The 27,531-nt window shown below is 42.0% G+C and overlaps 1 protein-coding gene across 1 annotated transcript; it reads left to right on the forward strand.

Annotated features, from left to right (window-relative positions):
• On the forward strand, positions 1-27,531 carry alg14 (ALG14 UDP-N-acetylglucosaminyltransferase subunit). Its single transcript, XM_062992212.1, has 4 exons — positions 1-232; positions 2,980-3,131; positions 5,894-6,016; positions 27,260-27,531. The coding sequence occupies exons 1-4, from the start codon at positions 100-102 to the stop codon at positions 27,488-27,490; spliced, it is 639 nt and encodes a 212-aa protein (XP_062848282.1). The 5' UTR covers positions 1-99; the 3' UTR covers positions 27,491-27,531.

Consider the following 27,531-nt stretch of genomic DNA (forward strand, 5'->3'; position numbering starts at 1 on the left):
TTGCTTTGCGCCGCAGTGACCGTTCCCGCTGCGCTATAGTGTGTAGTGGTTTGTTTACATATTTAACTGTTCTGGTTATGTATGTGAGTATGTAACGTCATGTCGGTCTCAGCACTCTGTGGTTGTTTCCTGGTTCTAATAATCTTCATATTACGGTTAATCGTTGTCCTAAGGACAGAATGCAAACCTGGCAAAAAGGGCTCCGTGTCCGTTCTTGTGGTAGCAGGATCAGGTAAGACACTGGGGGTAGTGGTTTCCTCCAGGTTTTTAGTTTTCCCCCTCACCACAGAATTGATCAGTTCAGGTTAGGGTTGCCAACCGTCACGTAAAATACAGAATCGTTCCGTATTTGGAGACTAAACGCGGTGTTTATTTTTATCAATAGGAAAGAAACGCTGCAGATTAGACTGTTCAATACTAGAGCTGGGCGGTTCCTGAATCACCCGGGTTAATGATCCGAATCTTTGTACTGAATCAGGAATCACGAGTCCGAAATCTCTGCTGTTAAGTACACAAGGCGAGTGAGCCGACTCACTGGAAACACATCTGACTCAGATGATTTGGCTGAACCGACTTCACTCCAGTCTGTGAATCTAAGCAATAAATTAAATATTCCAATAAACAGCGATTAAACACACTGGTGTTCGTTATGTGGCTGATTTTATGCACATGCTATTATTATTATTATTATCAGTAGTAGTGGTATAGATTAGTAATGCAGCATATTTTCTTGTAAGCAAAATAACAAAATATAGTTATATTATTATTATTCAAATGCAAATGCAAATGCTGGCTACTTTAGTACTGTACCGCTTAAGGAGTATCATAGCACCCATGGTCATTTTAAACCCTTGACCCATATCTGAGTGGTAGGTGAGTCCACCCCCCCCCCCCCCCCCCCCCCCCCCCGCTTAAAAAAAGTGTCAACTTGTCACTGACAGGAGACGTGTGAGGTGCCAAGAGAATCAAGAGAGAAGGATGAGTGCATGTAAGACAAGTGATATTTGGATGCATTTTAATGCAATAAATCAGTCACAATCAGAACGTCAGTATAAGTGACTCAACTGACTCAAGTGACCCAAGTGAACCGGATCACATTACTGAGTGACTCAGATTAACCCGAGTCCATAAAATGAACCGAATTTACCACCACTATAAACACGCCGCTGTTTGAGTAGCGCTGTGGGCAGCGCGCATCGCGCACGTTCTTCTGCCCTAGGTTCGAATCCGGCTTAGGGTGAAACTAAAGTAACACGAGCAGGGCCGGCGCTATGGGGCGCTGGGGTGGGCATTGCCCCACCTCTTCCCCAATTTTCTTACTGCCCCCCTAAGCAACGCAGTCCAGAACCGGGCTGCATGTCGGTGTTAAGATGGATTCTGTAAAAATGTTGTTTTCACTATTGAGAAAAAATGTTACATGATGTAACTACTAAATGATGTAACTACTAAACCACTCCCGCTCAGGTAAACACCTGGCATCCCACCCCCCACCCTATGCCTTCCGCCAACCCGCCAGCCCAGGGTGTTCCTTATTTCCAGTTCTGAAAGTTGGCAACCCTAGTTCAGGTTTTAATATCAAACACAGTCATGGACAATTTTATATCTCTAATTTATCTCACTTGCTCATCTTTGTATTGTGGGAGGAAACCGGAGCACCCGGAGGAAACCCACACAGACACGGGGAGAACATGCAAACTCCACACAGAAAAGACCCAGACCGCCCCGCCTGTAAATCAAACCCACGACCTTCTTGCTGTGAGGCGACAGTGCTACGGTGCTACCCACCAAGCCACCGTGCCGCCCCCACTCGTTTCTCAACTCACTAATTCCTACAGCCTGTATAGCGCCTCACAGCAAGAAGGTCCTGGGTTCGATCCCCAGATGGGGCGGTACGGGTCCTTTCTGTGTGGAGTTCGCATGTTCTCCCCGTATCTGTGTGGGTTTCCTCCGGGAGCTCCGGTTTCATCCCACAGTCCAAAGACGTGCAAGTGAGGTGAATTGGAGATACAACTCCTTCAACTTTTAAGGGTACGCTTGTGTTTTGTTTGTTTGATACATATCGCCATATCAGCTGCTATGGCTATTATCACGACTGAATAATAGGTTTTTCAACAGGTCAAAAGGTTGTTTTTTTTTCCCCTATAGAAATTCACAGACACTTTATAGGCATTAGGGTGTTGGGGTTCACTAGTGTAATTGAAAACAAGCAATAGCACATTAGGTATGGCAAAGATAATACTAGATTTGGATGTGCACCGTATGATATTGTAGAGTACCATGCAATAAAAAGGAGACTTTAGTGGTGGTTTACATTGCCATGTGACCCCTGCAGTACCCAAGAACCCATGCTAAATTTTATTACCCTTCTTGACTAGGTACCAAGTGTTAAAAGCAGGTTGTATTCATGGCCATATTTAAAACCCAAGTGCGATAGATTTTATGAAAGTGTGCAGCTGCTTGAACACGAGGTTTTACCTTTTTTAAATGGCATACAGTCATTAATTCATAATAGTAGTATAGTAGTAGGGCAGTGATAGCTCAGTGGTTAAGGTACTGGACTAGTAAACAGAAGGTTGACGGTTCAAGCCCCGCCACCACCAAGTTGCCACTGTTGGGTCCCTGAGCAAGGCCCTTAACCCTCAATTGCTCATCGTGTTCGGCTCATCATGTAAGTCGCTTTGGATAAAAGCGTCTGCTAAATGCTGAAAATGAAAATGTAAATGTAGTAGTACTGTAAAGTGTGAGAATCATCCCATTTCGGACGCAAAAGAATGTGAACAGTTCCCTAATTTAGTGCATGGGGGGGTTTCATCATGGCCTTCAATATTCTACTCTCTGCTTTCATATACGAATTACAAAATGCAAAAGTCTCTGATTGGAGCAGTATATAATGAATACAATGTGACTTAAATGTGGTTTTGAATAGTAAAAAATAAATGCTAAAGGTTTTATTTTTAAACGATATGTTCCTCATTTTAGGTGGACACACCACAGAAGTAATCCGTTTGATGGGGAGTTTATCCCCGTCCTACTCCCCGAGACATTATGTCATAGCAGACACCGACAAGATGAGTGAGGAGAAGATCCGTACGTTTGAAGCATCAAAAAAGGACGGTGACACTTTTTCACAGGTAATGTTTATGAACATGTTTAGTAGGGCTAGGATTAAATTAAAACATAGAAACCAAGAAGTACCAGAGCAATAGAAAAACGTTTCTAGTTTATTTAGTCTGGAATAGAAATAAATCAGTGTAGCCTAATCAAAACTACTCTGAACTCACATTCTTGTGTTTAGCATTTAACACCCAGAACTTGTTTCTCCGTTCATTTCAGTTGTATCATACAATGTGTCTTGTCCACTACAATTGAAACAGAATTAAAATTGTTTTGGTAAACTAGTACGGAGCCCCTTGGGGGTCACTAATGAGAAAAAATGTGTCAGGAGTAAAATCTGTACCCACGGTTTAGTAATCTGTACTCTCAGTTTCTAAACTGTACCAACAGATTTGTAAAGTGTACCCACAACCCGCAAAACAGCGCTCACGGTTTTCTAAATCGTACTCTTAGATTTAAAGTCTGGTTTTTCTAAGATTTCAGTGTATCTATTGTCTTATACGTACATATATTACCCTAATATTTGATGATACATGTATTTATATTTATTATTGCTTACGTATTTATTAACGTTAGTCCACTATAACCAGCATGCAAACCTTAGAATTGGTGACACAGTGGGAGAGTACGGCTTACTAAACAGTGGATATAGATTTTGCTCTTCACATATTTTTTCTCGTTAGTGACCCCTAAGGGGCTCCGGAGGCACTAGAGATGCAACAAACTTCATTTACAAGTGCTTGGGACCGGCATGGAGAGCACACTGACTAATGTCTCTCCCAACAGGTCTTTGACAGGTGACGTAAAAGTGGATTGTGGGTTAGCCACCATATTGGAGGCATTCAATGGTTGAGTCTGTTATGTATTCACCTCTGAAGTATTGTATTTTCATTCGCTTTTGCATTGATGAAATGGTGCAATTCTTCATAAATATTAAATAGCTACAGTATTAAAATGCAACAATTACGTCAATACAACTGCAAGTAAAGACTAAGTATAGATCTTATGCTATTATGTCCACCTACAGTTGGAGTTACAGTGTGTGCCTTGTGTTATGATTAGAGCTATTTTTTATACACGTTCTTGGCTGTTTTTTGTTATCAACATTTTGACTGGCAGATGAGCTATGAGATTTAGATTTAGTTATAATAACGGAACCTTTTCTGGTTCTATATAGAACTGTTTTCAATCACAGCACATTGGCCATCAATCTGAAGAACCTGCGTGCCAGCCACACTGTGTATATAAAGTACCTCATTATATTAAAACAAACTTCTTACAATAGCTTTACTGTAAAATAGTTAAACTGCAGCAGGGAGCAACTTCACCTTTCTGGAAGTTAATCAGCATCCCTGTAGGTGGTCATGCAGAGAAACCAGATTACTACCTGACCTATGTAAACTCAGAGATTTTACATTATTTGTTTGCTGATGTGCATGTAAACCTGGTCAGAAACGTGATTTTTTTTGCAGTTATTTGATAAAAACTGAACTCAGTGGTCCTATTGAGATGTGCATCTACCATGTGACCAGCAGGTGGCGTTACCTCTTTTTCAAGTATTACTCTTTACAGGTTTAAAACTCAGAGACTTGCATTTAGCAAGATCTTGTATTTAACAAGATCTGTACATTTATTTAAACCTTTTCCTTCAGGGGAGTTAATGTACTATATGGCCAAAAGTATTAGGACACCTGACTGTGAGCTTGTTGAACATCCCATTTCAATAACAAACGGTATTAACCCTTTGATGCACAACCTGAGTTTTTATTTTCTATATCTTTGCAATAAATTAATTTCGTCATTCAAGCTTCCATGGATTCCTCAATTAACTTGTTTTTGATCATCACAAATCCTTATTTCAGTTTTATATTTTTGGCTTTTTTAATAAAAATCATTTTTGTATCACTACCCTTCTAATGCACAACATGGGTCAAAATGACCCTCATGTATTTACTATGGAATTTGACAGGAACTACTGACATTTGTAAGTGTTTGTAGTCAAAAACATATTTACTGATCTTTTGAAAGACAAGCAAAGATTAGGCTCTTGAATCTTGAATATGTCCAATACTATTTGCTTGCTAGCTGTTTACATATTCTAGTATAGATAGCTTTTATTAGCTAAGACAGCAAATACATGAATAACTGACTAATGTGCATATGAAAATATTCTTGAATGGATGAATATGGGTCATTTTCCACCCATGTTGTGCATTAGAAGGGGTTTGCTTAGCTTGTGCATCAAAGGGTTAAAATAGAGTGACCGCTTAGCTATTGTGTGGCTTCTCACAAGACTTTGAGGTATGTCTGTGGGAATTTGTGCCCTTTCAGAAGAGCATTTGTATGGCTGGGCGCTGACGTTGTTCAAGAAAATCTCAATTGATGTTCCAGTTTATTCCAACGCTGTTCAGTAGGGCTGAGGTCAGAGCTCTGTGCAGGCCACTGGAGTTTGTCTTCATAGAGCTGGCTTTGTCCACTGGGATACAGTCATGCTGGAGCTGGAAAGGGCCTTCCCTAAACTGTTGCTGGGAAGTTGAAAGCTTATAATTTCCTTTATATATTTGATCCATTTCACCTGTTAGCAATTGTTGTGGCTGAAACACACGAATTCAATCATTAGAAGGGGTGTCCCAGTACTTTTGTGCATGTAGTGTATGTCTGGATGCATTAGCCATATATTTAAAATATTCTTCTTTGTTAGTAAGCCAGAGTCAACTCAGTTTTGTATTAATATATACATTTAATCAGTCGTAATGCTTCTTTCTTTGTTCCTCCTCAGTTCACTATTCACCGGATCCCTCGCAGCCGAGAGGTTCGACAGTCCTGGACGTCGTCTGTGATCAGTACTCTGCGTTCTCTGCTCCACTCAGTTCCTCTGGTGTTTAGACTCAGACCTGATGTGGTGAGTCTCCCCGTCATCCCACAGCTTCATTAACTTCTGACTGCACTCCATTCCTCAATCTGTCCCTGCTCAGCCTTTAATTTAACATCTATAACTTATTTATGAAGTGGCTTCAGTTCCTTTTTAAGAACAAATGAGGTTTGTTTAATTGTTTTTAGCTTACTTTCTATTTTTAAGTTAGAGTAATCTAACTTGGGTTGAAGCAGCAATGCCTCATCAGTCTGCTGATTACACGGTTGTGCTTCGAACTGAATATGTACGTCTACATCAAGCCTAGTATCACATAGAATCATATTTCTCACTTTAATTACAAAAACAACCTTTATGAAGTATACTAGGATCCTTCATGCCTCACTTAGTATTTGTTTTGTATTTTTTTCAAAGAGCCGTGTGGCCTAATAAGTACATAGTACCGAAGTGGACAAAATATCAGAAATGGTATCAATGTCTTTGTTTTAAGTTTAAGAACCGGAGTGTTTGCACCAGAGGGTGCACTTGGTCTCTTAAAGTTGACCTGAAGTTGTTGCTGTTATATGACCATGCGAATTAATCATAGGTTGTAATGACTTCCCCCAGATAGCTGTACAGATCATTATGGATCCCTTGCTGCGCCATGTTTACTGTTTTTTATCCACTGAATTAAACCCACCACGACCCTGACCAGGTTAACAGGTGGTAAATAGACAATGAATGAATGAATGAATGAATGTAAAAGCTAGAATTGTTCATGTATGTCCAACATGCTATCATCGGGGTGGCACAGTGGCTCAGTGGGTGGCACTGTCGCCTCACAGTAAGAAGGTCCTGGGTTCGATCCCCAGGTGGGACGGTCTGGGTGCTTTCTGTTTGGAGTTTGCATGTTCTCCCGTGTCTGCCTGGGTTTACTCCAGGAGCTCCGGTTTCCTTCCATTCCAAAACGTGCAAGTGAGGTGAACTGGAGACACTAATGTGTCCATGACTGTGTTTGACATTTAACTTGTGAACTGATGAATCATGGGTAAAGAGTAAATACCTGTCCTGTCATGAATTTAAACGAAGTGTATAAAACATGACGTTAAAATGCTAATGAATAAATAATAATAAAAATAACCAGGGGCGTAACTACAGGACGCCAGTCCTTTGCTGGGTCTCGTCCAAGACGTAGCCAATCATGTCTGTATATAGACACCAGACAGACAGTTATCACTGTAGCTACCAGGCGTTTGGGTTGGTGGACTATATACAGTGGGGAAAATAAGTATTTGATCCCCTGCTGATTTTGTAAGTTTACCCCCTTACAAAGACTTGAACAGTCTATAATTTTTATGGAAGGTTTATTTTAACAGAGAGAGACAGAATATCAACAAAAAATCCAGAAAAAAAACATTAAATAAAAGTTATAAATTAATTTGTATTTAATTAAGGGAAATAAGTATTTGATCCCCTACCAACCAGCAAGAATTCTGACCCCCACAGACCGGTTATGTGCCCATGAGGCACACAAATTAGTCCTGTCCCTGTATAAAAGACTCCTGTCACAGAATCAGTTTCTTCCGTTCAAATCTCTCGACCACCATGGGCAAGACCAAAGAGCTATCAAAGGACGTCAGGGACAAGATTGTAGACCTGCACAAGGCTGGAATGGGCTACAAGACCATCAGCAAGAAGCTTGGTGAGAAAGAGACCACTGTTGGTGCGATCATTCGAAAATGGAAGAAATACAAGATCACAGTCAATCACCCTCACTCTGGAGCTCCATGCAAGATCTCACCTGGTGGGGTAAGAATGATTCTGAGAAAGGTGAGGTCAGTCCAGAATTACACGGGAGGAGCTTGTCAATGATCTCAAGGGAGCTGGGAGCACAGTCACCAAGAAAACCATTAGTAACACACTTCGCCGTAATGGATTGAGATCCTGCAGTGCCCGCAAAGTCCCTCTGCTCAAGAACGCTCATGTACAGGCCCGTCTGAAGTTTGACAATGAACACCTGAATGATTCAGAGAAAGCTTGGGAGAATGTGATATGGTCAGATGAGACCAAAATTTAGCTCTTTGGCATCAACTCCACTCGCCGTGTTTGGAGGCAGAGAAATGCCCGGTGGGGATGGTGTTCTTGGGGTCATATCCAGCATTTCTCTGCTCCCAGCTCCCTTGAGATCATTGACAAGCTCCTCCCGTGTAATTCTGGACTGACCTCACCTTTCTCAGAATCATTCTTACCCCACCAGGTGAGATCTTGCATGGAGCTGTATATATAAAATTGTGTTGAGGGGGCCCAAAATTAACCTCTATGATAGTACTCTCATTTGGAAATTTTTACACTGTTTCAGAACCAGGGAAATCTTCTTAACAAGGCAGATGTGCTGCAGTCCACTGATCTGTGGCTGTTGTGATGTTGTGATGCTTTTTCTAACAGACAGATATCTTCCAAGACTAAACTGCTCCAGCCCACTGCCTCTGGGATCCAGGGTTTGAATACCCAGCAGTGATAACTGATTGGCTACGTCTTGGTTAAGGCCTGGTGATGGTCCTGTCCAGGGTTTGTTACTGCACTGCGATTAGTGATTCTTGAGAAACTGGACCCACTGCCACACTTTATTTTAGTCTAGGCGCCGTCGTGAGCGGCAGCCTCTCCAGTAGTAGCTCCGTCAGTGTTTTACTTTTCAGTGTTTCTATTGTGTTTTTCTTTTATTCTTTATTTTGTGTCACGTTTTTTTATCTCAATTTTTCTATCATGAATACAACTTTTTCACAAGCAAAAAACATATTTATTCACAATAATTTCCTTCGGGATAAATAAAGTATCCATCCATCCATCCATCCATCCATCTATCTATCTAACCGGGGTACTGCTTTGTGGTGTGAATGCAAAAACTCCCTCTGCAGCAATAACAACATATTCTGCGTTACCCGGTCTTTACCTGACAAACTCTCTCTCCATTAGCTGCAGTTTTGTGTTTTGCTGAACTGGCACCTTTATTGGACACTTTGCAGGTCATACATTCTGCTTCCCAAGGATCAGAACGAGACGAAAACGTGGACATTTTTTCTGTAAATCGTCTGTGAGTTTTAGTTTGCAGACTACAAGAGCCGAATCCCAGACATTTTTGGTGATTTAGAAAGATTTTTTTAGGTCCAGGAAAAAGAGGACGTATGGTCACCCTAGTTTTTTCTCTTTTTTTATGCACTGTGGTTCATTTTGAAAAATGACATTACACAAAGAAATGATTAGTTTTACTCACAAAGAATTCGGTAGTGCTCAACTCACTTAGGGTTTAACTTTATCCAGCAGCTCCTGGACAGATTACTTAATCAGCAATGGTCACACTTGCTATTTTGAGGTCGCACATTCCATTTGTCAGGCCGTGTGAACACTGAAGCGCTTGATAGTGCCAGTTTACTCCTAGCGGATGATAAGGCTATCGTAGCTATCGTAGCCGTGCTACAGGATATCAACACATCTGGCATTTCTCATCCTGTCTCCGGCTGAGTAACAGGAGCGAGGAAAAGTGTAGCCAGGGCACCGGCGGGTAGATAAAAACGGGGTGGAGAACGAATAACTGAAGCGAGAAAGTGCTGACGTGAGGTAAGGAAAAGTAAATCCTGCAGTTGGGGGGTGGGTGCCCGGTTCTCAGGCTGCTGTGGGGCCTGAGCGGCTCCTCAGCTCCAGCTGTGAGTCTTAAGAGTGGGGAGGACGGGCTGAACAACGCCGGCCGGGATGGGCGGAGTGGAGTTAAGCAGCAAGTTTTCGCAAGCTCTGTCTAGTGGGAGTGAAAAGTGGGAGAGTGGGAGTCCGGCTAGAGAAAGGAGCCGCCTGACATCACAAAGGGAACGAAATTATCCTTCCCTAATCTGTAATTAGCACCCTTGGTTGACTTGCAATTATTTTCCACTCCTGCTTTCTTTGGAGTCTGTTGAAAACGGGTAAGAGGGTGGAGCAAGCAGAAAGACTTTCTTTTTGGAAAATGAAAGACGGGTCCTTGTTTTTAAAATATTTTTAAGATCATGTACTGTAAAGAACAGACTCTGTGCACGCAATACAAATCAGAAAAAGTTGGGACAGTATGGAAAATGTAAAATAAAATAAAAACAGAGTTTCTTACAGTTACTTTGACTTTTATTTGATGGCAGACAGGATGACACTGAGATATTTCATGTTTTATCTGCTCAACTTAATTTCATTTATTAATAAACATCCATTCCTGCATTTCAGGCCTGCAACACATTCCAAAAAAGTTGGGACGGGGGCAATTTAGGACTAGTAATGATGTGATTCCAAACAGGTGACGTCAACAGGTGATTGTAATCATGGTTTGGTACAAAAGCAGCATCCAGAAAAGGCTGAGAGTCTCTGATGAGCAAAGATGATCAGAGGATCCAGTTTATCCACAAATGTGTGAGAAAATGATTGAAATGTTTAAAAACAATGAACCGCAAAGAAAGATTAGAAGGGATTTGCATATTTCTCCCTCTACAGTGCAGAATATCATTAAACCATTCAAGGAATCAGGAGGAATTTCAGAGCGTAAAGGCCAAAGGTACAAGCTGAATCTGAACACCCGTGATCTTCCATCCCTCGGACGGCGCTGCATCAAAAACCACCACTCAACAATAGCTGTTATAACCACATGGGTGAGGGATTAGTTTATCAAACCTTTATCAAGCTCTACAATACAGAGTTACTGCACAAATGATACTTAAAACTTTACTGTGCAAAAAAGAAGCCTTATGTTAACCATGTCCAGAAGCGGCGTCAACTTCTCTGGGCATGGAGGCATCTAAATTGTGGTCAGATGAATCAGCATTCCAGGTCTTATTTTGGAAATAATGGACGCTGTGTGCTCCGGACCAAAGACGAAAAGGATCCAGACTGTTATCAGTGACAAGTCCAAAAGCCAGGGTGTGTCATGGTATGGGGGTGTGTCAGTACCAGGGTCTGTCATGGTATGGGGGTGTGTCAGTACCAGGGTCTGTCATGGTATGGGGGTGTGTCAGTACCAGGGTCTGTCATGGTATGGGGTGTGTCAGTACCAGGGTCTGTCATGGTATGGGGGTGTGTCAGTACCAGGGTCTGTCATGGTATGGGGGGAGTGTCAGTACCAGGGTCTGTCATGGTATGGGGAGTGTCAGTACCAGGGTCTGTCATGGTATGGGGAGTGTCAGTACCAGGGTCTGTCATGGTATGGGGGTGTGTCAGTACCAGGGTCTGTCATGGTATGGGGGTGTGTCAGTACCAGGGTCTGTCATGGTATGGGGAGTGTCAGTACCAGGGTCTGTCATGGTATGGGGAGTGTCAGTACCAGGGTCTGTCCTGGTATGGGGGGGTGTCAGTACCAGGGTCTGTCATGGTATGGGGGTGTGTCAGTACCAGGGTCTGTCATGGTATGGGGGGGTGTCAGTACCAGGGTCTGTCATGGTATGGGGGTGTGTCAGTACCAGGGTCTGTCATGGTATGGGGGTGTGTCAGTACCAGGGTCTGTCATGGTATGGGGGTGTGTCAGTACCAGGGTCTGTCATGGTATGGGGGTGTGTCAGTACCAGGGTCTGTCATGGTATGGGGTGTGTCAGTACCAGGGTCTGTCATGGTATGGGGGTGTGTCAGTACCAGGGTCTGTCATGGTATGGGGCTGTGTCAGTACCAGGGTCTGTCATGGTATGGGGTGTGTCAGTACCAGGGTCTGTCATGGTATGGGGTGTGTCACTACCAGGGTCTGTCATGGTACGGGGTGTGTCAGTACCAGGGTCTGTCATGGTATGGGGTGTGTCAGTACCAGGGTCTGTCATGGTATGGGGTGTGTCAGTACCAGGGTCTGTCATGGTATGGGGTGTGTCAGTACCAGGGTCTGTCATGGTATGTGGGTGTGTCAGTACCAGGGTCTGTCATGGTATGGGGTGTGTCAGTACCAGGGTCTGTTATGGTATGTGGGTGTGTCAGTACCAGGGTCTGTCATGGTATAGGGTGTGTCAGTACCAGGGTCTGTCATGGTATGGGGGTGTGTCAGTACCAGGGTCTGTCATGGTATGTGGGTGTGTCAGTACCAGGGTCTGTCATGGTATGGGGTGTGTCAGTACCAGGGTCTGTCATGGTATGTGGGTGTGTCAGTACCAGGGTCTGTCATGGTATGTGGGTGTGTCAGTACCAGGGTCTGTCATGGTATGGGGTGTGTCAGTACCAGGGTCTGTCATGGTATGTGGGTGTGTCAGTACCAGGGTCTGTCATGGTATGGGGTGTGTCAGTGCCCTTGGTAAAGGACAATAACACTTCTGTGATGGCAGCATTAATGCAGAAAAGTACATTGAGATTTTAGAGCAGCATATGCTACCTTCAAGACGTCGTCTTTTCCAGGGACGTCCAGCATTTTTCATTAAGACGATGCAAAACCACCTGCTGCACACATTACAAAGGCGTGGCTGTGGAAGAAGAGGTAACGGGTACTGGACTGGCCTGCCTGCAGTCCTGACCTGTTCCCAATAAAGAATGTGTGGAGAATTTTGAAACTGAAAATGTAACAATGACGACTCCGTACTGGAAGAACGAGACAAAATAAAAGCTGAAACACTAAATCACTTGGTCTCCTCGGTGCCAAAACGTCTTTTAAATGTGGTGAAAAGGAACGGCAACATTACAAAGTGGTAAATGCTTTACCGTCCCAACTTTTTTGGAATGTGTTGCAGGTCTGAAATGCAGGAATGGATGTTTATTAATAAATGAAATGAAGTTGAGCAGATAAAACATGAAATATCTCAGATTCATCCTGTCTAACATCAAATAAAAGTCAAAGTTAATGTAAGAAACTCTGTGTTTTCATTATTTGCATTTTTCATAGTGTCTCAACTTTTTTTGATTTGGGGTTGTATGTATCACGTCACTGTTCATTTCATGGATAAAGGTTATTTTTAAACGTTTTAAATCTCTGGAGTCTTAAAACGCTACATATTTGTCCTGTGTCCTATTTTTTCCACTAGCGTTCATTTCGAAGCTTTATTGAATTTCAGACCTGTAGCAGTCGTGCATTCCTTTAGTCCTGTGAGTCGGGGCTTATAGGGGCTGTGACGTCTGGCGCTCACGTCTGCATTCCTGAGCGTGTCTTAAAGATCTCCTTGTTTGTTTTTACCAAACTTGAGCATGTGTGTGAGAGGCCGGCCGCTGCGGGGGCCACATTCTGGGGAGAAATCCGATGGAACCGAGGGGGTCAGACCCAGAAGCTGGGAAGAGAGGTGGGAGTGGTCTTGAACTTCAGTTTGCCATAAAAGGACATGCATGAATCACAGAAGGCCTCGGCTCAGCCCACCGCCTACAGATGTGTCAGCACAATCCGACAGCCTGACGGCCTCAAACCGGCTAATGCGATCCAGTCAGTCTGAAGGACGGCTCGTTCTGAGAGTTTGGAATGGCAGTGGTGGCTCAATGCTTAAGGTACTGGACTAGTAATTAGAAGGTTGTCGGTTCAAGCCCCACTACTATCAAGGTGCCACTTGCCCCTGGAGCAAGGTCTTTAACTCTCAATCAAAAGTCTCATTTGTAAGTCACTTTGGATAAAAGTGTCCGCTAAATACCTCAAATGTAAATAACAAATGTAATAAATAGGACAGGTGATGTAACATAGTGATAAAAGTGTCTCTGTACCAACTTTTGTGGGCAGTTCTAGTTTAGCAGTTAAGACACTTGATTATTGATCAAAAAAATGCCACTTCAAGCTTATAATGACCATATATAAATATTTCTCAGCCTCTTTACTAAAATACAACCAGACAATGTAGGTAATTTGTAAGAAATATTTAAGTAAAAAAACATCTTCTCTGGGCTAAAGTGGCAGATATTTAATGTGACCTCCCCTTACAATTGAGCAATAGCGGGGACTTGACTGTCCTAACCCTAAACTTAAATGAAATAGAACCAATTAATTATATTAATGAAGTTCCAGCTCTCTCAAAAAGAAAGCACAGGAAAAACAGGGTCACTCAGGCCAGACGTTTTCCAAAAACAAATGAGAGTGTCTAAAGGACGGCTCGTTCTGTTCATTACTGAGAGTTTGGAGGGGCAGTGGTGGCTCAGCGGTTAAGGTACTGGACTAGTTATCAGAAGAAGACCATTTCAAGGCCCCACCACCACCAAGGTACCACTGTTGGACCCCTTTAATCCTCAATTGCTCGATTTGTATTCAGTCATAATTGAAAAATGTAATTAATAGGAAAGGTGGTATAACAAACATAGTGGTAAGCTTGTCTCTGTCCCTTTGTATGTGGGCAGTGCTAGTTTAGCATTTAAGGTACTGGACTATTGATTAAAAGAAAGACAGTTCAAGCCCCACCACCACCACCAAGGTGCCACTGTTGGGCCCCTGAAGCAAGACCTTTAACCCTTAAATCTCGAATTGTATTTAGTCATAAATGTAGGTCATTTTGGATAAATGTAAAATGTAAATAAAAATGTGATTAATATGAAGGTGATGTAGCACAGTGGTAAACATGCCTTTGTCCCAACATTTGTGGCAGTGCTAGCATAACAGTCAAAGTTCTGGACTATTGATCAGAAGAATGCCATTTCACACCCCACCACCACCAAGGTCCCTTTATCCCTTATTTACTTCAGTTGTATTCAGTCATAATCATAGGTCGCTTTGGATGAAAGACTCTGCAAATGAGTTCACTTTACCAAACCACTGAGTTTACCGTACATGAGGGTATATACTGTATATACACGTAGATATGGTCGTGACTGAGAGACGCTTATAGTCCAGATTTAGCTCCATCTGATTTCGAAGGTGCCACCCTCATATGCTTGATTTGTATTCAGTCATCATTATAAGTCTCTGCCAATAACTTAACATGAGGGTGTTTTCCTGAGTGGCAACAACATTATTGTTGGCATCAGTTTTTTTCCAGTGACTTAGTTTATGTTTGCTCTTAAATTTATCAGAGTAAAACAGGGTACGCTGTTGCCACTGGGTTCATTTACACTTACAAACCTGGAAAATGCAAAAATACTTGATTTTGGTTCTAATTTCCTTGTAATGTGTAAACATGACCTTAAGTAATGTAAGCAAATAGGAAACCTTGCCTTTTCGTGAGCTAGTCAGTGGGTGTGTGAGCTGCCTTGCTGTCTTACTGCCTACATAGGCAGCTGCCTCAGTAGAGAGGATTCTAATAAGTCATTGACTTATAATTCAGGTTATTCGAACGCGCTACTTAGACAGCGATTCCATCAGTTTTCGCTTACTAAACTAACACAGTTAGCCTCATGCCATTCAAACCGATGAGATGAGGTGGCACAGCGCGCTAGCATGTCAACTGACATCTCCCTCCATTATTACTCCGTGTGGTTCTCTGCACCGACCGCCATATTTTTTATTTTTCTGTGAGAAAAGTTGTGCCGCACTGAATACTGGGATTGCCTTCACCGCTAAGGCAGCATCGGATGCTCCCTCGTTATTCTGTCAAAATAGCGTTCAGATTTAAGGTGCCTTACTAGGCAGCATTTTAAGGCATCTAGGAATTCGAACAGCCTCTTCCTCGGGAGCGAGTGTAGGATGCCGTAAAATGAGTCACTAGGTTCACTAGGTTTTCCAACACACCCATTATGTAGACACATTAATTGGTTTCACTTCATTTCCCAGTAGTTTTGCTGTTTTATTCCATATATTCCAGTATTCAACTGCTTTATTCAAGTGGTAGACATGTCTCTGTCCCAACTTTTGTGCTCAGTGGTAATTTAGCAAAATACTGATTCAAGCCCCATCACCACCAAGGTGTCACTGTTGGGCCCCTGACACAAGGCCTTCATCCCTTATTTACCTCAGTTGTATTTAGGGATGTCCTGATCACATTTTTTTGCTCCCGATCATTCATTTTGATCCCGATCCGATACCGAGTCTCAAACTGATACTTGAATTTTCTAGATATTGTCTAGATAACAACTAGATAATACTGTTCACACAGTATAAAAATACAAAATACAAAAATAAAAGTAAACAAACTTAGTGCAGCATTGTAGTAGTAAAACTAGAACACTCAAAATGAAGTGAAGGTTCTTTTTGAGGAAAATCAGCATCTCTGCCGTGTTAGCGGACAGCCGGTTCCTCTTCTCATCATATAATAATAATAAACTCGCTGTATTCGGCCGAGTGTTTATTTTTTAGGTGCCTTATCAAATTGGTAGATCGTTTGGTTAAATGATATCTGGTTTGTTTATGAGCCACCGTACTTGTATGCATGTTGTAACTAAGCCAATCAGAGTGCTTGATACTGAGATGTCGTTCAGTCTTGTAACTCGTGCTGTATGTTATGCTCCTTTCATACTCGGATTAAAAGTGATTGTTTTGTAAACCGGTGTGATCCTTGACTCACACACCATATAAATAGTAAAATTCTACACATTACACTTTGCTGTTGGACTCTGCTTGACCGCTGACGTAAAACGAAAAATCGGGCTTAGGATCGGGCTTAGTAAAGCCGATACAAATCAGTTAAAAATGCCTCGATCGGGCCCTATTCCGATCTTTGAGATCGGATCCGGACATCCCTAGTTGTATTCAGTCATAATCATAGGTCGCTTTGGATGAAAGACTCTGCCAAATGCTGCAAATGAGTTCACTTTACCAAACCACTGAGTTTACCGTACACAAGGGCATATACAGTATATACACATAGATATGGTCGTATCTGAAAGACTGAGAGACGCTTATAGTCCAGATTTAGCTCCATATGATTTTTACCTTTTTGGACGCTCAAAGAAGCTTTAAGGGGAAGAAGATTTTCATGTGATGATGATGTGAAAGCAGCGCTGCATCAGTGACTGTAGAAAAGTGATGTAGTTTGTTTTTGAAATTCTTTATAAATAGAGTTTTAAAAAAAGTGTGGAAACCTTTTTGAGAACCCTCGTGTATATAAATACTTTGCTTTCCATTTTCCTCCTCTCTCAAAAAGAGAGCGCAGGAAAAACAGGGTCACTCGGGTCAGAAGTTTTCCAGAAACAAATGAGAGTGTCTGAGAGCCGCACGGTGAGCAGCTCGCCTCAGTAGCATTCCAGAGCAGCTCCTTTCTGCTGAGCTCTTTTTTTTGAACATCCAGCCCAGTGCCTCGACACCATATGTTTTATTTTAACCTTATTAGGAAACGGTTGGAGAAGGGAATGGCATGTTGATTGTTTTAAGGAAGATTCCAACATGCAATCTGATACTCAGTTCATTTCCTTCCCTGTGATGCTCGGAATGACTGCGTGATTCCCCGGCCAGTATTCGCAGGTTGACGTTTTATTGGCTATTAACACTTATTAATATTTGCCGGTGTTTTTAAATGCAGTTTCTCATATAGTTTGCTAAAATATATGTAATTTATACAGTTATGAGCTAGCATATGCGTGTAGATGTGGCGGTGCTTCGTTTTATGTGGACGTCCATCTGTTCAAACAGTGACACAGTCCTGTCTCTTCGGTTCTACAACACTGAACATGTCCAGCTGTTGGAATTGTTACACTGGTAGATGTTTGTGTAGAACAGCTGTACAAATTTGCCTTTTTTGGAGAGTGAAAGATGGTGTTGCAATTTCTTCAGCTGTTTGTGTGTTCGTTTCTGACAGTCTGTTGGTGTGATTGGGTTGAGATGCTTTGCTGCTTCACCATAAATTCTGCTTTCTAAAAGAAAATGCTACAAAAGGTTTTTCTGTTATCAGTTGTGACAAGGATCTGAAGCACAAGAGCAAGTTCATGTCTAAATGGCTCTATTGAAGAAACCTTCACCTCAGTACACATCTACAAGGTGGACCAACTAGGTAGGAGTGTATAATAGGGTGGACAGTGAGTGGACACGGTATTTAAAAACTCCAGCAGCGCTGCTGTGTCTGATCCACTCATACCAGCACAACACACACTAACACACCACCACCATGTTGGTATCTCTGCAGTGCTGAGAATGATCCACCACCTAAATAATACCTGCTCTGTGGTGGTCCTGTGCTGGTCCCGACCATTGACGAACAGGGTGAAAGCAGGTTAAAAAAAAGTATGTAGAGAAACAGATGGACTACAGTCAGTAATTGTAGAACTACAAAGTGCTTCTATATGGTAAGTGGAGCTGATAAAATGGACAGTGAGTGTAGAAACAAGGAGGTGGTTTTAATGTTATGGCTGATCAGTGTATACATATATATATATATATATATATATGTGTGTGTGTGCTATGTGCTTATCAATATCGTCAGTGTGAACGTGGAGTAGATTAGATTGATTTACTTGCTGAATCATGGTCTTTATTTAGATTTATTCTGATACCAACACATGGAACAGAACACAGACACAAACCAAGTGATTTCAACCATCATATTCAACACCAAGTCAGAAAAAGAGTTTTAATGTTAAAAAATGTTTGGAAAAAAATGGTGACTCTTATTTTACTCCAGACAGTTTGAACCCAAGATAATTTATGTTTTGTCTGGTCAACTTTATTTCACTTGTTCATATACATCCATTCCTGTGTCTCAGCTTAGGCTCGCAGCCTTGTAGGCTGACCGGTCCGGTCAGAATGTCTGTGACAGTATACAGTGACTAACTCCAGCTACCGAATCACTAGATAAGAAATGATATCATGATTTTATAGCTTTCACACCTGGTGTGCTCTGAGTCACGCACCACTCCCTGTACCCAGTGTGGGAGTGATGGTAGTGTGATGCAGTATGTTGAGTGTGTATGTGTTGAGTGTGAAGTGACTTCATCACTGTGTCATCAGACTGCACTTTATGACCTGTGTGAGAACTCATAGGCTGGTTTTATTTACATTTACATTTATGGCATTTAACAGACGCTTTTATACCTGATAAGGAGAACGTCGGGCAGATGGAACATTAACATTAAAACCACCTCCCTGTTTCTACACTCACTGTCCATTTTATCAGCTCCACTTACCATATAGAAGCACTTTGTAGTTCTACAATTACTGACTGTAGTCCATCTGTTTCTCTGCATGCTTTGTTAGCCCCCTTTCACCCTGTTCTTCAATGGTCAGGACCCCCACAGGACCACCACAGAGCAGGTATTGTTTAGGTGGTGGATCATTCTCAGCACTGTAGTGACACTGACATGGTGGTGGTGTGTTAGTGTGTGTTGTGCTGGTATGAGTGGATCAGACACAGCAGCGCCGCTGGAGTTTTTAAACACCTCACTGTCACTGCTGGACTGAGAATAGTCCACCAACCAAAAATATATCCAGCCAACAGCACCCCGTGGGCAGCGTCCTGTGAACACTGATGAAGGTCTAGAAGATGACCGACTCAAACAGCAGCAATAGATGAGCGATCGTCTCTGACTTTACATCTACAAGGTGGACCAACTAGGTCGGAGTGTCTAATAGAGTGGACAGTGAGTGGACACGGTATTTCAAAACTCCAGCAGCGCTGCTGTGTCTGATCCACTCATACCAGCACAACACACACTAACACACCACCACCATGTCAGTGTCACTGCAGTGCTGAGAATGATCCACCACCTAAATGGTACCTGCTCTGTGGGGGTCCTGTGGGGGTCCTGACCATTGAAGAACAGGGTGAAAGCAGGCTAACAAAGCATGTAGATAAACAGATGGACTACAGTCAGTAATTGTAGAACTACAAAGTGCTTCTATATGGTAAGTTGAGCTGATAAAATGGACAGTGAGTGTAGAAACGAGGAGGTGGTTTTAATGTTATGGCTGATCGGTATATATATATAATTATAAATATAAACAATTAACATATCAAAGGATTATCAGAGAATTATGTGTAGGTGGTTTGTTGGTTGAGAGTGAGTTTGCCTGAAAGAGTTTTCTAAAGTGTATATAAAGTACAGTGTGTGGGGGTGTGTGTGGGGGGGAGGGGGTGGTTATCAGTTGTGAACGTGTGTGTGTCGGTGAGGTGCCAGTGGAAAGGTCCAGATGAGGGTGTGCTGGACAGGCAGGCACAGACATGAGGAATGTTCAGCGCTGCTTTATGAACCTAGCTTGCTGCAGGATGTGCTTACGGTCTCCGCCCGTCTCTCAGGAGCTGGAGACGCGCGCTAGCCTGATCCACTTTAACTTTATTACATTCCAGTTAGCGCCACATACTTTCCGAATCCATGTCATATGAAACGGATGTGGCATGGGAGTGCAGGACGCCGAATCTGTTCCTCTGAAGAGAGACGGATATTCAGCTTCAGTCAACGTTTGCAGAAGATGATTAACATTTGAAATTGCAGCCACAGAGAAGCTCTGTACTGTGTGTGAACACAACATCTCGTTTATTAGGCCAAGCGGGCGGCACGGTGTCTCGGTGGGTAGCACTGTCACCTCACAGCGAGAAGGTCCTGGGTTCGATTCCCAGGCGGGGCGGTCCGGGTCCTTTCTGTTTGGAGTTTGCATGTTCTGTTGCATGTCTGTGTGGGTTTACTCCGGGAGCCCCGGTTTCCTCCCACAGTCCAAAGATGTGCAAGTGAGGTGAATTGGTGTAAAACATGACAATAAAATCCTAATAAATAAAATAAATAAATAATTCACGGCCAAGAAACTCAATCTTTAAGGTTTGTGTTTAGCGATTTAACATTTTTAATTTAAAGTATGAAACATGAGGCGCAATATGAGGCGTCCTAGCGATTATACGGTAAATAAGTTAGTGTTAGAGACTTTTCTTTGGTGTAGTGTTCTGTGCTGACAATGTTTGATGTGTGTTTATGTATGAAGTGCATTTTGTCCCTTTGAATATTCCATAAAAGTGTGTTTCTTTACACACATGATCATCTCTGTGCTTCACCTCAAAAGAACAGACCAGTAAAGCAGGAGTGGGCAATTGAATTTTCCAAGGGGCCACATAAGAAACTGGGACTGTTGTGGAGGGCCGGACCAATAAGGTGAACTTATTAACATTTAACATTCTGCTCAGTATAAATTTTATCTCTTTATAAAAAGCAGCAAATTGTACAGTTCTGATAATCTGTTACTGTTTAGATGTTACAATCAGAAGAAGTAGGCAGAGTAAAAACATCAACATTATTTAACTATTTAATCGACTAATTTTTCAAAAACAAATGTGAACAAAATGTGCAGCTTTTTAAACTTTACACTATTTTGATTGGAGTCTAATTACCTCATTTCCTGTTTTTCAGTCCTTTGTTATTGTTGGATATTCTTTTTAAAATCACTAAGCTGGTCCTGACTGCGTCATTTCTGGACGTGTTAAACTTTATAAAAAGTCCTTGTTGCTTTTGCAGTTTAGTTAGCGCAGCTTCAGGTGTGACGCTCCACATCGTTAAAGTTGTTGTATTTCTCAGTTTAGTACCGTAACAGCGATTTAGAGCCTAAATTGTGATCCTTAACCAGCTTTACATCTGACTTCAGTAAATAAATACTTCAGAAATCCATGTCTTGTTAAAAACTCCACCGTCAATCACACTCAGTTCTGTTCGCCGACACATTACAGTGAAGCTGATACACTCGCACACACGTAAATCGAAACTTGCGGAAATTTAACAACAAAGCGGTCCCGTCAAAAAACAATCCTGTTATATTTCATGTGTTATGTACATTTATTTACATGTGGTTTTCAATTGCCACGGACCTCATGCGGGCCGGTTGGAGATGTTTTGCGGGCCGGATGTGGCACCTTTGGTACAATGCCCAGGTCTGCAGTAAAGTATTCTGCTCCTGATTGTTTGTGTATGTTCAGTTTATGACAGTGGGAGCCTAGTGGGTAGAGCTTCGAGCTCTCGACTGAAATGTTGAGAGTTTGAATCCCAGCTCCGCCATGCAGCCACTGTTGGGCCCTTGAGCAAGGCCCTTAACCCTCTCAGCTCCAGGGGCGCCGTACAATGGCTGACCCTGCGCTCTGAGCCCAGATTGCATCTGTATAAATGCAGTCCTGTAATAATGATGCCCTCTGATAAATCCACGTTTTTGTCTCGGACGGGATTCTTGGGAAGCAGAATGCATGAAATGCAAAGCTGACACATACTGTACGTTTCAGTGTTAAATAAAGGTGCCAGTTTAGCAAAACACAAAACTGCAGCTAAAGGAGAGAGTTCGTCAGGTAATGACCAATTAACACTGAAGTTGTCGTTACTGCTGCAGAGGGAGTTTTTGCATTTCACACCACGAAGCATCACAACAGCTACAGATCAACAGACTGCTCGTCTGCCTTGTTAAAACGTCTCTCCCTGATTCTGAAACAGAGCGAACAGAGAACCCCGAACAGCGCCCCCCCCCCCCTCCCCCATCCAAACTTTCAACCACCCTAGCTAACAGATCCCTTCACTGTATCTTTTAAGCATTCAAGAATCTACACCAGATGACTTGGTGTTTACCAGCCTCCAGTTAAGCAGTCTTTGTGACCATCGCTTCTGCCATTCCTGCTTTGAAAGTCTTTTTCTCTCCCAAAAATCTGGGTCAAATGGGTCTGCTGAGCATGTTTATGTCACACAGCCTTGTAGATGTTGACTACCCAGTTGTATTATACGATCTTGGCTTGTGCCCACAGCAAATGGTCTCCAGTCTCAAAACACAAGCCAGTCCATTTTTAGAGCTGGGTCAGCTTCTCACGGTTGGGTGACGAAGGATTCACTGCCAAAAGCAGACCTGCAGGAACTTGTGAAGTGCAAATACCTCACTGGTAGGACACGCATCAAGACCTCAAGACCTCAGGACCATGCCATCACCAGTCAATCTTACACAGAGAAAAAAATGTTATAGTCATTTATTAACATTGAGACGATTCGAAAATAAAACTAGTAAATAAATTGGCCTAATTGAAATTCGGCTTTCACAATGTGGTAGGTGTGCTTTCATAGCCAGATGCTATTTGAATTATTGATGACTAATTTAAATTTACAAGCAATCGTTTGTTCCGACTTACTAGAAGTAACTAAATGTAATATTGTCGTCTGATTTTCAAGTCACGCAGGAAAACACGCTTAATACACAACTTCTGTTTACACAGCGCCTACACAACTTCCGCTTACACAACTTCCGGAGGTTCGGTAATTAAGTAAGCATACATGTCATATTACGAAGTATTTTTTATGATTTAATGATTGTTAAATTAATTACTTCAAAATTATTAGACTAAAATTAAATATTTAAAAAACATGTGGCGACCCCCCCGTAAAAACCTCCAGGTCGCGGTGGTATAATAGGGGATTGAACCCCATCCCCAAAATACCTTAGTGAGACGCTGTGTTCTCACAGATTACCTGTGTTTTATTTATAATAGGGGATTGAACCCCATCCCCAAAATACCTTAGTGAGACCCTGTGTTCCCACAGATTACCTGTGTTTTATTTATAATAGGGGATTGAACCCCATCCCCAAAATACCTTAGTGAGACCCTGTGTTCCCACAGATTACCTGTGTTTTATTTATAATAGGGGATTGAACCCCATCCCCAAAATACCTTAGTGAGACCCTGTGTTCCCACAGATTACCTGTGTTTTATTTATAATAGGGGATTGAACCTCATCCCCAAAATACCTTAGTGAGACCCTGTGTTCCCACAGATTACCTGTGTTTTATTTATAATAGGGGATTGAACCCCATCCCCAAAATACCTTAGTGAGACCCTGTGTTCCCACAGATTACCTGTGTTTTATTTATAATAGGGGATTGAACCCCATCCCCAAAATACCTTAGTGAGACCCTGTGTTCCCACAGATTACCTGTGTTTTATTTATAATAGGGAATTAAACCCCATCCCCAAAATACCTTAGTGAGACCCTGTGTTCCCACAGATTACCTGTGTTTTATTTATAATAGGGGATTGAACCCCATCCCCAAAATACCTTAGTGAGACCCTGTGTTCCCACAGATTACCTGTGTTTTATTTATAATAGGGGATTGAACCCCATCCCCAAAATACCTTAGTGAGACCCTGTGTTCCCACAGATTACCTGTGTTTTATTTATAATAGGGGATTGAACCCCATCCCCAAAATACCTTAGTGAGACCCTGTGTTCCCACAGATTACCTGTGTTTTATTTATAATAGGGGATTGAACCCCATCCCCAAAATACCTTAGTGAGACCCTGTGTTCCCACAGATTACCTGTGTTTTATTTATAATAGGGGATTGAACCCCATCCCCAAAATACCTTAGTGAGACCCTGTGTTCCCACAGATTACCTGTGTTTTATTTATAATAGGGAATTAAACCCCATCCCCAAAATACCTTAGTGAGACCCTGTGTTCCCACAGATTACCTGTGTTTTATTTATAATAGGGGATTGAACCCCATCCCCAAAATACCTTAGTGAGACCCTGTGTTCCCACAGATTACCTGTGTTTTATTTATAATAGGGGATTGAACCCCATCCCCAAAATACCTTAGTGAGACCCTGTGTTCCCACAGATTACCTGTGTTTTATTTATAATAGGGGATTGAACCCCATCCCCAAAATACCTTAGTGAGACCCTGTGTTCCCACAGATTACCTGTGTTTTATTTATAATAGGGGATTGAACCCCATCCCCAAAATACCTTAGTGAGACCCTGTGTTCCCACAGATTACCTGTGTTTTATTTATAATAGGGGATTGAACCCCATCCCCAAAATACCTTAGTGAGACCCTGTGTTCCCACAGATTACCTGTGTTTTAGTTATAATAGGGGATTGAACCTCATCCCTAAAATACCTTAGTGAGACCCTGTGTTCTCACAGATTACCTGTGTTTTATTTATAATAGGGGATTGAACCCCATCCCTAAAATACCTTAGTGAGACCCTGTGTTCTCACAGATTACCTGTGTTTTAGTTATAATAGGGGATTGAACCTCATCCCTAAAATACCTTAGTGAGACCCTGTGTTCTCACAGATTACCTGTGTTTTAGTTATAATAGGGGATTGAACCTCATCCCTAAAATACCTTAGTGAGACCCTGTGTTCTCACAGATTACCTGTGTTTTAGTTATAATAGGGGATTGAACCCCATCCCTAAAATACCTTAGTGAGACCCTGTGTTCCCACAGATTACCTGTGTTTTATTTATAATAGGGGATTGAACCCCATCCCCAAAATACCTTAGTGAGACCCTGTGTTCCCACAGATTACCTGTGTTTTATTTATAATAGGGAATTTAACCCCATCCCCAAAATACCTTAGTGAGACCCTGTGTTCCCACAGATTACCTGTGTTTTATTTATAATAGGGGATTGAACCCCATCCCCAAAATACCTTAGTGAGACCCTGTGTTCCCACAGATTACCTGTGTTTTATTTATAATAGGGAATTGAACCCCATCCCCAAAATACCTTAGTGAGACCCTGTGTTCTCACAGATTACCTGTGTTTTAGTTATAATAGGGGATTGAACCTCATCCCTAAAATACCTTAGTGAGACCCTGTGTTCTCACAGATTACCTGTGTTTTATTTATAATAGGGGATTGAACCCCATCCCTAAAATACCTTAGTGAGACCCTGTGTTCTCACAGATTACCTGTGTTTTAGTTATAATAGGGGATTGAACCTCATCCCTAAAATACCTTAGTGAGACCCTGTGTTCTCACAGATTACCTGTGTTTTAGTTATAATAGGGGATTGAACCTCATCCCTAAAATACCTTAGTGAGACCCTGTGTTCTCACAGATTACCTGTGTTTTAGTTATAATAGGGGATTGAACCCCATCCCTAAAATACCTTAGTGAGACCCTGTGTTCCCACAGATTACCTGTGTTTTAGTTATAATAGGGGATTGAACCCCATCCCCAAAATACCTTAGTGAGACCCTGTGTTCCCACAGATTACCTGTGTTTTAGTTATAATAGGGGATTGAACCCCATCCCTAAAATACCTTAGTGAGACGCTGTGTTCTCACAGATTACCTGTGTTTTAGTTATAATAGGGGATTGAACCCCATCCCCAAAATACCTTAGTGAGACCCTGTGTTCCCACAGATTACCTGTGTTTTAGTTATAATAGGGGATTGAACCCCATCCCTAAAATACCTTAGTGAGACGCTGTGTTCTCACAGATTACCTGTGTTTTAGTTATAATAGGGGATTGAACCCCATCCCCAAAATACCTTATTGAGACGCTGTATTCCCACGGATAATGTAATTTTGAGTTGGGTGATTCAACCCCATCCCCAAACTATCTTCTTGATAATCTGTATTTGAGTAACGATGGGGGTTTAACCTCATATATAAGGCCCTACCTAATTCATGGCTATGAAAATCGCGCCACAGACCGGGAAATGAGCTGTTTCTTGTGTAATATGAAATTTAAAATATGTGTTTAGCGAGTTAACATGTTTTATTTGCGTAGCATATGAAATATGAGGCGTCCTAGCAATCATATGGTAATTAAATGAATGTAGGAGACTTTTCTGTGCTGTAGTGTGCTGACAGTGTTTGAAATGTGTGTTTATGTATTGAGAGCATTTTGTCCCTTTGTGGATTCCATAATCAATATAAAAGTGTCGCTTCTCTACACACGTGATCATCTCTGTGCTGCGCCTCAAAACAACAAACCAGTAAAGTATTCTGCTCCCAATAGTTTGTCTATGTATGTTCATTTCTTTCTTTATAAACTCAGCAAACTCTAAAGATGCTCGGTTACACTAACAATCGGTTAAACAAAATGTTAAAGGTGTCGAAGTCTAAAACAGCTAAAAACACGACTCGAGTAACTGAGTTTGGAAAACTAACAACCGATTCTGTGGACGCAGACGGGTGGGGTGTCAAAACACAGACGAGAATTTTCGTCTTTCAACCATTAAGGGAGCTGTGCTGTGTGTTGTAGCTTCCATTTATTCTATCATTCAGTTTATGAGTGTAATTTAATGACTGCTGTTAAATGTGAAACTTTACTTTATAAATCTGTCAAATCTGTGATTTTTTTTAAAAACGAGGTTCGTAAAATTAGGCACATTTTCCCGTGAATTTAGTACGGCCCTGCTCGTATCCAAACTTGCTTACTTTTATTATTTTCTTTTGTTTTTAAATCATTTGCTTTATACAGTTCGTTCCCTGCAGTCAGGCTGGATCGTTCCGACAGTAATGTGCACCCGGCTCTTGGTTCGCGAGTCAGCACGGTGATGGATTCTCCAGATCCGATGGCTTCTTTCCACAGCAGTCTGACCAGCTTCCTGTACTGCTGCTTTTTTTCCAATCCATAATTTCTCATATTTCTGCTCAGTAGGAGAAATTCGGTCCCTGCAGGTCTATAGATCTCTCACTTCTAACGCTTTCAATGCTTTTTACTGAATAATTCGACTTGTTTAACAGTAGATCTTGCAGTGCAGGGTTAATTATACGCTGTGTGGTGTGTGTTTGATTCTTTCAGGTGCTGTGTAACGGACCTGGGACCTGCATACCCCTGTGTGCTGCTGGACTTCTTTTAGGGATCCTGGGGATGAAGAGAGTGCTGTTGGTGTATGTGGAGAGTATCTGTCGTGTGGAGTCTCTCTCTCTGTCTGGGAAGATCCTTTACCATTTTGCTGATCACTTCTTTGTTCAGTGGCAGCCACTACGAACCAAATATCCCAATTCTGTTTACATCGGAAGGATCGTATGATAAAAGGTGTAAAAATAAAATAGTTTACTGTATACTGAAAA

Source organism: Trichomycterus rosablanca, chromosome 3, assembly GCF_030014385.1.
Source record: "Trichomycterus rosablanca isolate fTriRos1 chromosome 3, fTriRos1.hap1, whole genome shotgun sequence".
NCBI lineage: Eukaryota > Metazoa > Chordata > Actinopteri > Siluriformes > Trichomycteridae > Trichomycterus > Trichomycterus rosablanca.